Here is a 15,602-nt window from a genome sequence, read left to right as displayed (position 1 = left end):
GTGTTTTAAGGTCTGCAGTCCGTCGTGCCGGCTGCCATGCCGGCTGGCAGGCCCAAACAAGAAGACACCGTCAGAGTCCACTAATGTCCCTAACCTCGTTATATCTTTTAGGCAGTACCCAAAACAAAATAGTATTTGATATAGGATACAGAACAGCGGGCACTAATGAGAAAAGATACAGGGCAGCAGTGGTACCAGATTGCCTCTTTCCAGAGCCTACTACGAGCAAGATACTTTAGGTGTGGGGCATGGAGGCCGTGATTGAATTTGGTTGTTTGGAACTCTGGAGGGAGATGGGCTTTTATCTCGTTCTGCAGTTATATAAACATGTGAGCTTTCAAATTATGCCTTCCTTTAGTTTATTCATTATAGCCTGGTCCAATCTTTACTTTTTTGGTTAGAGAACATGAAGATGAAATTCTTGAAAAAAGAAAAATTAATTCTTAATCTTCAATGAGAAATTTTCCAGAAAACATTTATGCTTTTTTTAAATCTTTTTTGTATAAAGACGCAGAGAGCTAAACAATTACTTTTAAATCTCCAACACCAGATGAGTTTTACCCAGTGGGGAATTGCACTATTAGGTTTTGTAACAGCAGAGATATTTGGTTCAGTGTTAAATCCAAATATTTAGTTGATGCAGATAGAGACAAGGGAAGTAGAGTAGAGAGAGTGTCTAAAACCTACAGTAGATTTAAATTTACAATTCTGTATGATGGTTCTAGGTGTTTGTATTGACAGCTAGTCATCTGGACAGAATATGTGCCAAAACCACTAAAGAGAAATGCAGTCAGAATGTAAATTTGCAAGACTTAGAGAGGAGGTGTCTGTGGACAGTCTGTGCATTTGAGCTGCAATCAACTTTGATCCCCTCTGATTTTTTGAAAATGTGAAGATCTATCAACATTCAAAACATCACAATATGACATGTTCATCAATATGGCTACTATGTTTTCTAAATTGCGTGAAAACCTACAGTAGTGTGCTTCATGATGTAACTTGACTTGACTTTGAACGCTACTGAAGCGAATGTGGATGTGCTTGCCATCTACCCTCTCAGGCACCTCTGTCTTGTGTGTTTTGTCTGTGTGTGGACTGAGCGCTGTGCTGGTGTATAAAGTATGCATAGTGTATTTGTCCCAGCTCTCTTAAGACATTCGAGTGGTTTGTTGGTTGGTTTATTTATTTGTGTGACTGTGTGTGTATGTTTTCTTTTGTTTTCCTCTTGTTCTTCTTCTACTACTTCTTCTTCTTCTTTAATTCCACCTATTTCTTGTTTCCCGTTTGGACAATAGCTCCTCCGGCTCTTTTCCTCAAAGGTATATTGCTTGTGTTTCGCGTTCACTCTACTGACTCTGCATGTGTCTGCTGCATTTTGCCCCCGCTGGTCCAACACTCCCCCCGCCGCTCGTGTCTGTTCCAGAGAGCTCTCTCTTCGATTTGTTTTGATTTGATTTGATTTTTGTTGTTCTTCTCTTTTTCTCTTCACCTTAGCCTGAGCATCCCCAGTTTGTGATAGCGATGCCTTTTAGCCAGATCTCTCAAAAACGGTTCTCAACGGTTCCGTGCTTTGGCGACACAGGCGGATCCCGGAGCTGTGTGTCAAACACGGGCTTTTAGCACACGCTTTCAAACAAGTAAACAAACGAACAAATAAATAATCTTTCAATATATATATTTTTTAAATTGACCACTGGTAAAAGACAGCACACAATGCTTTTTTTATTTACTGTCTATTCTTTTTTTGTTTCAATACAATGCTTCTGCTTCAAGTCATTTTTTGAGTAAAGAAATGCAGGTGGCCTCCCAACCCAACCACCCACCCTCCCACCTACCTCCCCACCTCTTGTCTATTGATCCACCCATGTGTTTGTCTTTGGGGCTGTGAACCTGACACTGTCTACAGAGTCAGCAGAGCCTTAACAGACTGAAATAGACAACCCAGCCCCCTCTCGGCACTTCTAAGCCCAATTAGAACTCTTCTTATAGCACGGAATAGGGCAGGATTTAGCTAGGCTAATCTGCTGGAAGCACACTTAGAGCTCACACAAATGTAGCCCAGGGAGTATTCTTAACACAAACGCACACAGTATGATTTCTGGTCAAAAGAAAGGAGAGAGGGCATGTTATTTAATCAGGCAGTAGTAGTGTAGTAAGCTTTTTTAAAAGCTTTCTTTTTTCAAATTGGTAGAATGTATGTCGCTGGAGACTTTAAAAAGTAGCGTTTTTAAACATTCCAGAGCACACGAGCTATTAAGTAAGTACTCAGCTTCGGACAGCGCTTTCCAAAAGGTTGTCTACTTTCATCCGGTTAAAGCTGACCCCGATAGCCAGCAACTCCGAAGCAGGTGTGGCCTTGATCTGGCCCAGATCGGGGGGCCCGCGCCCGCTGCGGAGATGGCTGCGCCACCTGGGGCTAAAGGCCACTGTGTTTTGCTCTCCCAGCCCAGGCCACACTGCAGGATCACCTCCGTGCACCCTGGCCGCCCGGCCACCCATGTGTATATATACCCCATGCAAACCCCTTGACAGCACAGTCACATGACTGACCCCCACACCCCTGCGCCATGACGGTTCCCTGTGGCTTGTCCATTTCACAGAGGATAATGAGGTGGACCTACTCCGCTAATGCACATGTGCAGTTCTGCTTTGTTTTTGTTTTTCTTTGTTGTTTATATTTTTTTACTAAAGGGAGGACAAGTATTCTCTCACACACACTAGTGCTGGGCAAATTGAAAGGAAGCCTAAACAAAATAACTAAAACAGTTTGAAGACTGGATGTCTAGCTTGATGGTAGGTAGGTCTAAAAATGCATAAATGCTATTATGCATGCCTCTTTCATCAAAGAGACTGATTACAGGTAGTTTTGTCTCTGAAACCATGTTAGACGTGAATCTGTAGGAAAAAGAAAAGAGCTTAAAAGAGTTCAAGAACATTTTTTTTATCATTGTGGTCTATTGGAACTGTGAAAATGTTTGATTTGGCAGGCAGTTTGGATATGACATGAAATGAATGTGGCAAACATGAAATGGGTTGTAAAATGAATTAAGGCTAATTGGATCTTAATGAAAATTGCTCCAAGATAATCCAGCTGTCAGTCAGTTTTATACGGTTCACCTGCAATAAGAATAACAAATTGCAATCACAGATAAAATGGACCCGCTTCATATTAAGTGTCCTTATTACAATGTGCATAAGTAATTAACAATGCTATGTACTACATCTAAGTACATATTATTCTACATTACTAACCCAAACAGTGACCCTGAATCTAACCCCTAAGTGCATCGTGTAATGACATCTGCTTATGTAAGAGGTACATTGTACTTATCAATTAAGTGCATAGTACTTAAGGGCACTTAATATTAAGCGGGGCCTAATATTATGTCACCACTTCTGTGCATATTTGAACTCCCCCTTTTTAATTTGGTTTGTAGTTTGAAGAGACAGGTACATTCACAGATTGAGACTTGTCACATTCAATAACATGAGATTCTGAATGGCTTAAGAGGGTAAATCATAAAAAAAGCTTTTTTTTTTTTTTAATGGATAAAACAATTGCAATTGATGTAATCAATCCCAGTGGGTCTCATTCATAACACCTGAGCAAAACAAATGTGTGAAATATTTAGAATATCTCTTAATTAATTAACCAGTTAAAAGTTAATCTCCTTTGATTCTTTTGAGAACATTAAGAAAAGTTCTGCCAGTGCAGTTAACAGTTAACCTCATAAAAAATATATACCTCTACATTAGTATTATATTAAGCTTTAACACCGATAACACATGTTTTGTGCAAATAGGAATCACTAATGTTTTATACTTAAATACTAAATTACTGGTCTCAGAGAGTGCTTTAAAAAAAAGCTTGGTACCACTGTAGATGATACTATTGATTTATTTTTTCCTTATCTGGGATAAAGCTTTGTTATCTTCAATTTTTATCTTCAGCATAATCAAACGTTATTCTATTTTCCCTTTGGGACATTTTCACAATCACCAAATGTTTATAGGCTACTGTATGGAATATTCAGAGATGTGGATTAATGACAAATAAATTGAAAATAGTGTGTTGTGCCCATTTAGCACCGAGTGAGATTAAATTGGTGTTGTATACAACATTTTTTAGTAAATTATTTTAGAAACATACTCTTTACTCATAAACTTACAAACACTGAATGAATGAGACCCAATCCTAGACATATTCATTTGCACAGTATAGTTGATAGGACTGTACTGAAACAGATTCATATTAAAGTTTACAGTCAGAGGAAATGAAATGGACTGCTTTGCCCAGCACTAGGTTTCTCCACCTGCTTTTTTGACGGAAAACACCGTTGGCCACATCTCACCACACTCCTGATGGGTTGTAACCAAAGGTGTCTTTGTTGCATCATTTGTTTCCAAAACAAAGGAGCCCTCCATTGTCAGCCTAAAGCCATCCTAACCACACCACCAGCAGGTGTGCCTTGTGGGTTCTATGTCTTGATCGATATTGCTGTAACACTCCATTGCCAAAAAAGAGCTACCAGGTACAAATTGTTATCCTAAGACTGCCTACTGCTGTACAGATGAGGCCTCTCTGGGGGCATGTTGTGCTCTCTGCTGGCTGACTTAAGTTCTCTCCCCCACCCCTTTCCCCTCCCCCATCTCTCTGTATATAAAAGCAGACACCCACGGTGGACATCCGCCCCCGCTCAGCCACAGCTATCCAGATGAACAACGCCACGCACATGCAGGACCGCGACGAGGAGTATGGCTATGAGTGTCTGGACGGGAAGGACTGCACCAGCTTCTTCTGCTGTTTCGAGGACTGCCGCTCAGGCGCCTGGCGGCATGGCCGCTTGCACATCCGCGTCGCCAAGATAGACTCGTACGCCCGCATCTTCTTTCCCACGGCGTTCGGTCTGTTCAACCTGGTCTACTGGGTCTCATATCTCTATCTTTAGATCCATCCATTTCTCTCTTTATCTTTTTTTATTTTATATTATCGTTTTTTGCCGGCCTTATCGTTTGCCTCTTACTCCAGCAAGACCATATCTTTGTTTCTGAAGGGGACCCACTGAATTTAAAAAAATTGAAAATCCATCTGTGTTTTTTGGATTCCATATCAATTTATACATATATAAATATAAATATACAGTATATATACATATATATATTAACTTTGAAAAAAATGTTAAGCAAAAGTTGTAGCAAAACTGAAGGAAATGGGGGGTCAGAGACTAATGGGGTTCGATTGGAGACTTTAATTTGTTTCATTTATATATTTATTTATGCATTTATTTATTTATTTATTTTGTGGGTAAAGCCAAAACTTTATGATTTTGCATGAACTCCTGGAATCTTCTGTCATAATGTGTAGACGAAGCTCCACAGATACAAGTGTCACTGTGTCAAAGCACAACTCCACACCAACGGCTTTGGCAGACAGCAGTCCTTAGCAGTCCTTAGCAGAGGTTGTGTATCAGTCAGTGTCAGTCTGACCAATGGCAAACATATCTCACTAAACCTACTTTGTTTTCTTTATCAGTACATCTCAGATTTTAAAAAAGCACTTTAAAAGAGGAATATACAACATAGAGAACAATTATGAATTGTAGAGTTTCTCTTTTTTTCACATACCTATAATTTCCATTCATGTCACTGCTGAGTAGATATTTAGTAAATGGTCACCTGTACAGACACTGTATATATTTAAATACTGTAATGTAGTGGTTTACATTTAATGCATGCACCTGCTATGGGGCCATAAATGAACATGTACTGAAGTTTTCTCTTGTTGGCTTAGGTTATACAGAACAACTCAAATAACAAGCCACTGTTGATTGTTAACATTTGATTCATCATGACACCATTCTCAGTAAAAGGAGACAATTATTTGGCAAATCCTGGAGCCTTTTTGTGTCAAAACACAGATTCCATGCTCTCTTGTTTACGGGAACGTTAACGTTACTGCTTGTGTATGCCGCCTACAGTGCACCACTTAACCTTTATGTTTCTGACAGGGCGTCTTGGAGATTTTGTATTTCCATTTTAGCTCATCATGAACAGCTCCTACTGAGTCCATGGCCAGATGTGTGGCTGTGGTGGCTGTGATCTGCCTGCCTCTGCTCCATAGCTGGACATGTTGGGGCTAGCTTATTCACATCTGTCACAGTCTCATTGCTGACAAAACTCTATTACATTCAGGGCATTGCTTGGGTATGTCTCCCTGTTCTGTAGTCCTTCAGTACAAGATACAGTATATACAGTAGCTGTCATTTAAAAACTGCAACAAAATGAAGTATCAACATTTGGCACACAGAAACTTTGATAAGGACTGTGGTCTGTCATACAGAATGCTTAATTTCCTCAAACACACCCCTAACATAAAAGCCACATTTGATTTCGTATTCGATGTTTATGACACAGAAGAGATACCCCACATTAGTAAATCATGCGTATGGAGCAATGATTTAGTATGGGGATCAAGTTATTCAGTCAATATTGATTTGGATATGTTATGTCCCAGGTAGTAAACTTTATAGCCTTATTTAACCAATGCTTCATAAACATATTGTTAGTTCAGAGAGACTAGTCAGAGTCATGGAGGAGAGATGTCACCCCTGTAGGATTTCACTTTCCTTAGGGCTTTGCACACTTCAGGCAGCAATTTTGGTTAATTTCTTTAACACTGGATTGAGTTGGCATGTATACAGAAAAAAAATATTTTCTTTGTATTCTCTTTTCGATTAATCTATATACATGTAGAGGAACCTGACCTGTGATATCCCAATGGTTCAAACAGAACCCAACTGAAGGATGGTTCTTTAAAACAGCCCAGTCTGTTCTGTTGGGATTCTCACAGACAGACTCACCACCAGCTGTGTTTGCATATGGCAGGAGCTGATAGAGCAGGCTGGAACTTGGCATTTACGTGCTTACCTTTCTCAGATATCTCACCCCTGTTAACACCCTCAAATAGCAGCATACTTTGTACAGAAAAGAAAAATTCACTATGTATTTGGATCAATTAGACAGTATTCCTGAGAAAGCATTTTTTTCCCAGAACTCAACACTGCAATTAATTAAAACGCATAAAGTGCGTATAGAAGACGTAGAAAATCACCTTTATGTATTACGGTGCTAATTGTCCTATCCAAATTGTGAGGTATAGGTGAATGTTTCTCCTAAAGACTGCAGCAGACAGATCTCCACAGGAGCGGCTGAACCGTGATGTGTTCGCAGGACTGATGCATAAGCCTTACTTGCCTAGAACACGTACACTGTGGAAAAACACTGAGAGATCAGAGGAAGGAGCCCTAACGCGTGCGTCCCATGGGAACTGTGTAGCTCCAGAGTGATAATCTATTCTTATTTTCTGCACCCCGCTGTTTCTATAATACATGTGTTATATTGTGTATAATGGTTAAATATGCTCATAGTTTGAGTGTTTTGGCCGACCCTACAAATGAACTAGTATTCTATTACACCTTGAGTTCTAAAGAAAGGATGCCTATGAGTTGTGTAGGCACTTTTTAAAGAAGCATGTTCACTATTATATATTGGTCTCTGAAATTTGATTACTCAAAACCTTTGGTGTCCTAATTTTGTATCTGTTGTTTATTGTTTACATGATGAAGAGGGTGAGTGTGAGTGAGGACTATATAGGTTAGTTTCATGGTGTATATATTAATGAACTTATGTGTACATTTTGTTCACACTGTCCTTTATGTCTCACCCTTCCTTTCATAGATTGACCCATTGAAGACTTTATTTATCTATGGGAAACATTTTAGTTGGCGTACCAAATATATGACGAAACTAGCCTCTTTGAATAAAGATGAAACAATTGAAAAGTATGAGAAATGGAAAAAAGAAACACAATCACCTCATATTTTTACCATACTTTTTACTACAGATAGCTAACCTATAGTTAGCCTGTTAAGTGTGGTATCTGTGTCCCACATACTAAAGCGCCATAGTTACATTACAGTATGTCCGTATCAGATCCTCAGCCAACTGTACCTTCTCAGATGCACCACTCTATATTGGTGTTGTTGTATAAAGTAGACGCCTGGAAGTGGCCTTTAGTTTGCTGTATTTGTCTCTATATTTACAGTATGCTTTCCCAGGCCTGAGAAAAAGTCTGTGTCAACACCCACCTGCACTCCAGGGCTCTGAGCCTCGCCTCGCATCGCCTGAGAACAAGGTGGTTTTTGCAGGCCATCCATTCATGTTGACAGGAGTGTACTTCTGTAGTGTGTATTTTCCCACTCCCTTGCACTCGCTGGAATTCACTTGTGGGTTTGGTGTACCTGAACCTCTGGGCTTTGCACCTGAGTAGGAGAGGAGCGAGCGAGAGAGCTGCCATGTCTTAAGGGGATATATCTCCTACAAGTGCAGTCGGGGGAGAGGGGAGATATTTAGCTATAGTTCTGGCTGAGAGAACTGATGTGGACTGTGGATGCTTTAAACTGACCAGGGGGTGGATTGGGACCGGGTGTCCATGTGGGCGGAAAGCATTTTTGTGCCAAAACCAAGCAACTATGTTTTTATGATCGCAGATAATAGAACCAGACACACTATTGTAGTGTAGAAGTCAGATAGCTTATGAATGAACTGTCCCTATCAGAAAATAAGAATCAAGGGGGAACAACTCAAACAAGTCAACTGTGCTTGGTGGGCACATGAAAAGAAAAAGAAAAACTCCCATGATTCATGGCTAGTTTTGTCGTTTGAATTGAGGACACTTAAACACTTGTTTGAACAGGTCACCCTGATTGTAAGAAACTTGTAAAGCCAGTCTGTCTGTGATGTTAAAATAATCACAGCATAATCATTTTGATGGAGTATTTGATTCATTACCATTGCTATTGATCTTATCACAGACTTGACCCCATTCTGAAAGGATAGTTACTTTATGCTCTGCAAATACGTTTAACTGGTTTGTTGCGTTAAAGGGAGTACTGTATCTCTGTACTTGTCTGTTGGTCTTGAAATCTGTAAAATCCACTGAAATAGCACCAGCCAGCAAAATAAGAGTACATCTATGCCTGAAAAGCACATTCCAATTAGTGCATTCATGCAAAAGCTTTACTTTTTGGTATTTAGTTTTGATTACCAATTAGTCAACAAACAATAGTCAACTTTTCAATGAGTTTACTTTTTTTAGTTTAGCATAGTGAATTACTATTGTGTATCATCTAAATCCTGCCCTAATACGGTAACCGGTGAAGTACTGGTTTAGGGTGGTGACGTCCATCTTTGTTCATGGTCAAAAATATAATATGTACACAGTCCTGTAAATGTCATTTTTGTTTGTTTGCTTGTTACAAGATGTTTTTGAACCCTCCAAACGCGAGAGGAAACAAGGTCCACTATATGAACTACACTGTGGCTAAAGTGTTGACCCTCTTATCATACTTGTCTAGTGATACTTGGTTATCATAGAGAAAAGATCATGTTAAATACACACACACTCAGTGTTGTTGTGTTTATTATTATTATTATTATTATTATTATTATTATTATTATTATTATTTTTTGAGAAACAAACGTGAACGACATAAAGAGCACATGTAAATAATATATATTGTTAAATATATATTTTACTCTCTGACGGGGACAGTGATGCACTGTTATTGCTGGTGCTGCTTTGACAGTGTTTGGGAACATAGTCAGCTATTTATTGTTAGTTGTTTGCCACCATCTCTCTCTCTCTTTCTTTTTCTTTCTTTCCTTCTTTCTCTTTCTCTCTTTCTCTGTCCTTCTGAAGAACAAAGAGGACATGTATTAATTGCTGTTAGGGTCTGCATTATATTCTGTATGTATGCATAACAGTCCTTTTCATAAGGGAAATGCACAGACATGTTGAATTTTTCAATAAAATGACTGCAATTATCAGCATCAGGTTTCATGTCAGTGAAGTCAGAGGTCAAACTATGTGTGCGTGTGCGTGTGTGTGTGTTCTTTTTCCTATATACATTATATGCATTAGATCTAGAGAGACATATAGTATAAACAAAATATGTAGCTTCTCATAAAATGTCAGCATAATTGATATTCACTTACAATCTCACTTCAGTGTGTACATGTGTTTGTGTTTTTTTGCATTGCAGAAAAAAGTGTGGGGGAGACTATGTATATCACTTTATGATTAATGAAGATTAAAAAAACAGGTCAGACTTATCAAATAGCCATTCCTGAACAATCAGTTTTGCAGGTTGGTGTTGCTTCTAATAAAGGTCATAGTTGTCTGTGATGTATAGTCAAGGTAATTATGAATCATGGCTGGATTGTACAGAATCAGCCCCAAGGAGATACACTCATCTGCAGTGCTGATGGCCTGGAGTACCTCACAAGTGTTATTTTACTTTATTTTGCCTGTCGTACAGTATATGAGCATGCATGTGTACACATCTGTGCATTTGTGTGTGTGTGTGTGTGTGTGTGTGTGTGTGTGTGTGTGTGTGGATGTTTGTGTGTATGTTGGATGTTCTACATTGTCTGTATTTGTGTAACCATGCATGTCTCTGAGTGTGTGTGTTTGCACGTTTGTGTGTGCATGTTTGTGCACCTGTTTTTAGCTGGCTCAGTTATGCTCAGGTTGATTGTGCTGTGATTTGCGTTTGATGTGCTGCAGGCATGGTGTGTGTGCGTGTGTGTGTGTGTGCGTGCACATGTGTGTGCGTGCCTGCGAATGTGTGTGTATGTGCAGGTGTGTGTGTAGGTATGCGTGTATGTGTGTGTGTGTGTGTGCGTGCGTGTGCGTGTGTGTGTGTGTGTGTGTGTGTGATGGGGTGGGGATGTTAGCACATTGGCACAGACCCTAGCACTGGCATCAGTGTCTCCTGCGGGCCAAGTGGCAGCTGCAAGGGCAGGACAGACTGCGAATCCCCCCGGTTATTACACAAGCAGAGCAAGGTAGCGTTTTATCTGCAGGGCCACAGCCCCTTCTGAGGCCAGAGAGAGAGAGAGAGAGAGAGGAGAGAGAGAAGAGAGGAGAACTGAACATCCATGGGGATCCAGGGGCTGGCTGGCCATCATTAATTCAGTTCACAGCACCTACTTTCCCAAAGCCTGATGGCGTCTCTTTTTCCAAGGTGTAGTTTTCTCCTCTCCTTTCCTCTCCCCTCCTTTCCTCTCCTCTTTTCTCTACTCCTCTCCTCTGATCTCCCCTCCACTCCTCTCCTTTCTTCTCTTCTCTTCTTCTCTCTACTCCTCTCCTTTCCCCTCCTCTCTCCTCCTCTCCTCTCCACTCCTCTCCTCTTCTCTCTACTCCTCTCCTTTCCCCTCCTCTCTCCTCCTCTCCTCTCCACTCCTCTCCTCTCCTTTGCTCTCTCCACGACGGCTGCTGCTGCTGCTGCTGCTGGGTTTGTGCACTTGCCAGGGCGGTGGGTCTGAGCTGCTGTCAGAGGCTGGTGGAGGTGCGAGGCGCTGAGTTAATGGGGTCTGATGCAAACCCAGCGCCATACGTTTATCTGGCTGGGAGGCAGCAGCCAGGAGGTGAGGCATGCTGGGTAAGTTCACCAGCACTGTGGCCAGATGGTGAACGACAGAGTGAGTTCTGTTTCCTCCACTTCCAGCACACACTCTGGTCAGCAGTCAGTAGGTATGGTCATTAGATTGTTAAGTGAGGTTTAGAGTTTGTGTTTGAAAACTGCAATAAACACATACACTATCAGATTGGTTTAGCGGCAGCTAATGCTCTTGGGTATGAATAACAAAAATGATGTACCTCACTTACATCTCTCTTACACGCTCTCTTTACATTACGTTCACAGTGTAAAACATGGCCAGGGAGTAAAACAGGCACTCAACTAGAATGGCACAGCATTTGGTCAAATGTAAATAATACATCTTGCGTCTGTACTTTGTGTTTAAATTATTATGTGAGAACAGTACCCTTATATGTTCTAGGAATGTGCTACAGTGAACACATCATGGACTCAAATATGTCATACTATGGGTATTATTGGAATAATGAAAATTGTCAGTAGTGTATAAATAATAAGGTAATTGATATTGATAAATACATAGTATAACACATATAATTCTAATACTGTATAACAACATATAATTCTAAGTGAGTAACCCTAAACTCAAATGTAGCATTTTAAACAAGGATATCACTGGATAGAATACACTTACATAAGAGGTGCATTGTATTCAATTATTCATGACATCCATAGAGCCTAAAGTCACAGCGTCGGGTTGTTGACTTTTCTCACAGTAACCTTGTAACAGGGAGCAGTTGCCTCTGGTTCAGACCAGGCCCTGGTGAAGGTCACAGGTCTACAGGGTCTACTCTACCAGCATCAGCCTCTGCCGGAGATAGCAAGAGCAAATAGTTGTGTGTGTAAACGAGCCTAAAACAAGCATCGCATTGACAAAGAACACAAGACCTTTATCTTCATTAATAATTTAACAAATTAGGTGTTCAGTAATTGCAGAGCTTGATACCTTAAAATCAATTTAGAATTATGAAGTAAAATGCAAGGTTTATTAAACTGCAGGGGTATGAATGCATGTTGCAATAATATGTTTAAGTCACTTCCAAAATTCAATGAACAATCTATTTATTATCATATTATAACCAGAGATGGTTGAGAAAGGTGTTCTAAAGGGTCTTTCATATAGCTAAATAGGATTTGGGTACTTATTTGTGAGATTGTTCTTGAAACTGTACTGCCATTATGTAACTGATAGCATCATTTTAACTTTCACATCTTTTCCACTGTCCCAAAGTCCTATCTATAATTTATTTTGGTGTCTCTTTACTATATTACCATCTATATTTATTATCAACAAATTTGATACAATAGTTTGCCCTTTCATCTTGCAGTTTCTCTCCCTTTCAAAATTAGCATTTTCTGAAGGAGAAAACAAAAATATTTGGGTATTTCAACCCTCATTTGAAGTTCAAAGAGACACCCTGTGGTGAATACCAGTTTTTATTTATGAATTTATTTATTTTTAGCCCCATTTTTGAGCAGCTCCTAATTGAACCTCTGGCGACTCCGGTTCAAGACAGCAAACCTCACAGGAAGCTGACATATGACACGAGTGCCTGACTTTTGCTTTGCATAATGGCAATTTATTTTTACAGTAAGACTGCAATAACTGTCCTAATGCTGTATCACTTAACTCAGAGTTACGATAAGGTTTCTGACACTGTACATATTCTTTTTCACAATAGTATTTAGCTGAATACGATTATGACTGCATTTATGTCATAACAATGCCTTATAAAGATAACTTTGCAATTTATTGTCAAATAAATAAATGGTCTTGAATCATATCATTGAATTTGGACTTTCCCCTAGTATGGAGCTTGTAAGAAAATTGTATTAAACTGGATGTGATAGTCTGGACCTGTGTGTGTGTGTGTGTGTGTGTGTGTGTGTGTGTGTGTGTGTGTTTTGTGTGTGTGTGTGTGTGTGTGTGTGTGTGCATGCATGCGTGTGTGTGTGTGTGTGTGTGTGTGTGTGTGTGTGTGTGCGTGTATATATGCGTATATGTGTGTGTGTGTGTGTGTGTGTGTGTGCGTGTGTGTGTGTGTGTGTGTCGTGCGCGTGTGTGTGTGTGTGTGTGTGTGTGTGTGTGTGTGTGTGTGTGTGTGTGCGTGTGTCTGGAGGAGGCTCTCAGAGCAGGGTGATGTTTGTTCGAATGAGGAGCTGGAGCAGATTGAGGAGCAAAAGCATGGCAGAGTTTTCTCAGGCAGAGCAAAGCAGAGTGGACTGGAGCGAAGCTCACACACACACACACACACACACGCACGCACGCACGCACGCACACATGCACACGCACACGCACACACGCACGCACGCACGCACACACACACACACACACTCCCATGCCTCAGCTGTAGCTCATTACAGAGCCGCACCGGGGAGAGGCCGACTTTACAGCTCATTTGCCTGTGCGTTTGGATGCCGGGCGGGCAGGCATATTTAAATGCTTTAATTATACAACCCAAGGTCAGGAGAGTGTGATCAACTTTTAAATACGATGTTCCTGCCACTCTGGATCTGGAGCATTAGGCACGTGCAGAGAAGGGGGGCTACAGGGGCTCTAGCACCTGCCCTTTTGCCCCTTTGATGTCCAAGTGCCCTTTTGACAAGACCCGTTTTTTACTTTTTAAATTTTTTTAATACTTCCGCTAGTTCCAACGGGAATATTCGCTAAAATATCTCATTAATAGTTTGTGAAATTAGAAATTTACAAAAATAACAATTTTCTGTGTTAATTGAAATGCCTCGCGGCCACCAATCCGTGACGTCATACATTCAGTGAACTCTCAGAAGGTGCACGCAGGCACAGTGCTGCAGGAGACGTTTGGGAGCACAGTAAGGTCACTTGGCAGTTAGCCTATCTGAACATGCAATAGTATTCAGCTTAGAGATAGAGAATAATATGTTTAAAGTTGTTTCATGTTTAATGAAGTAGGCTATCAAACGCGTTTTAACCATGTCATGGTCCATCCATTTCAATAACCTGGCAGCTTCGAAAATCTAAGGCTGAACGTTCATAACATATTCTGTTTAGGTTACTATGTTATAGTAGCTTAGGTTAGTAGACCTAGTTCATAAAACAGAGTAGGCAAACCTTTTCTAAATCGTCATAAGCCGACGACATAGGCTACTGTAGTTGTTACTACTGTACTGTTACTACTGGCTACTGTAGTAGTTACTAACCCAACTCCACACGTCGTTCTCTGTTTACAGTAGGCTACATTACGCGTCATTTCACTCAGTGGCCACACGCACAGCACGTGAATCTGCAAGACACCAGCTTGCTAATGGTGGTAGTTCACTGTGATAAACATTAAAATTATAGCCTGACAAGACAGAATAGGCAATAACATATTTGCTGCCGCTAGGGTGCGTCTAGATTTCTAGGTTATTAAAATTAGCTTTGAATTTAATCAATAAGATGTAGCCTTATAGCCTATGAACTCTGTGTAGACAATAGCCTAATGAAAACTGAAAAGACCTATCTGTCTGTGCCCTGGCTACAGTAGGCCTACAGTACATGCACTCCTATTGAATTTTCAGAACCAAGACTGGTTAATAACGTTTTTTTTTTTCGTTCTCTATATATTTTATAAAATTTCACAAAAGCATATCCTATGTCAGGGAGACTATTTCCGGTTGTGCGAAAAACAAGCCCGCATCTACTGTACACTGTTAATGTGAGCTAACAAGCCGCTATGTAGAAAAATGTATGTAAAAAAAAAAAACGAATAAATGGACCTTTGGTCCAAATGTGTATATTTTGTCTTGCTGTTGTAATGTAACCTATCCGTCTGCCACTTCGGATCTTAGGCCAGCTCGTAGCGTAGGCTACTGAAACTGATTTGGAAATTGTTTGTAGCCTATGCGTAATAGCCTATTTTGCCTGTCCACGCCTTGTCGTTTTAAAGTCGGGATTTGAAATGTTTGCGCAATTATAGCCTATTCTATGTAGAAGAGTTAAACGGGAAATTTGAGATAGGCCTTGTCAGCAACAGACAGGTTCGTTTATAAACAGGGTTGGAATTATAGCGCAAGCCTTTGAAGATCTCCATATGGATAAAACTTAGGCTACAACCAGGTAAGGAGTTTAGCACGTATCCA

At 40.3% G+C, this 15,602-nt stretch overlaps 1 protein-coding gene across 4 annotated transcripts in view; it reads left to right on the top strand.

Annotated features, from left to right (window-relative positions):
• Positions 1-9,891, top strand: part of gabrg2 (gamma-aminobutyric acid type A receptor subunit gamma2) — a 44,252-nt gene extending 34,361 nt beyond the window's left edge. The window contains exons 9-10 of one of the 4 annotated variants that reach the window (XM_048230446.1): positions 1,296-1,319; positions 4,671-9,891. In XM_048230446.1, the coding sequence (XP_048086403.1) occupies positions 1,296-1,319; positions 4,671-4,949 (303 nt within the window). In that variant the 3' untranslated portion in view covers positions 4,950-9,891. Of the gene's footprint in view, positions 1-1,295; positions 1,320-4,667 lie in introns of all 4 variants that reach the window. The other 3 variants (XM_048230437.1, XM_048230454.1, XM_048230463.1) reach the window with 3 other exon arrangements.
• The last annotated feature ends 5,711 nt before the right edge of the window (positions 9,892-15,602 follow it).

Source organism: Alosa alosa, chromosome 2 (assembly GCF_017589495.1).
Source record: "Alosa alosa isolate M-15738 ecotype Scorff River chromosome 2, AALO_Geno_1.1, whole genome shotgun sequence".
In the NCBI taxonomy this organism is placed as follows: Eukaryota; Metazoa; Chordata; class Actinopteri; order Clupeiformes; family Clupeidae; genus Alosa; species Alosa alosa.
This window is presented reverse-complemented; position numbering and strand designations above follow the sequence as displayed.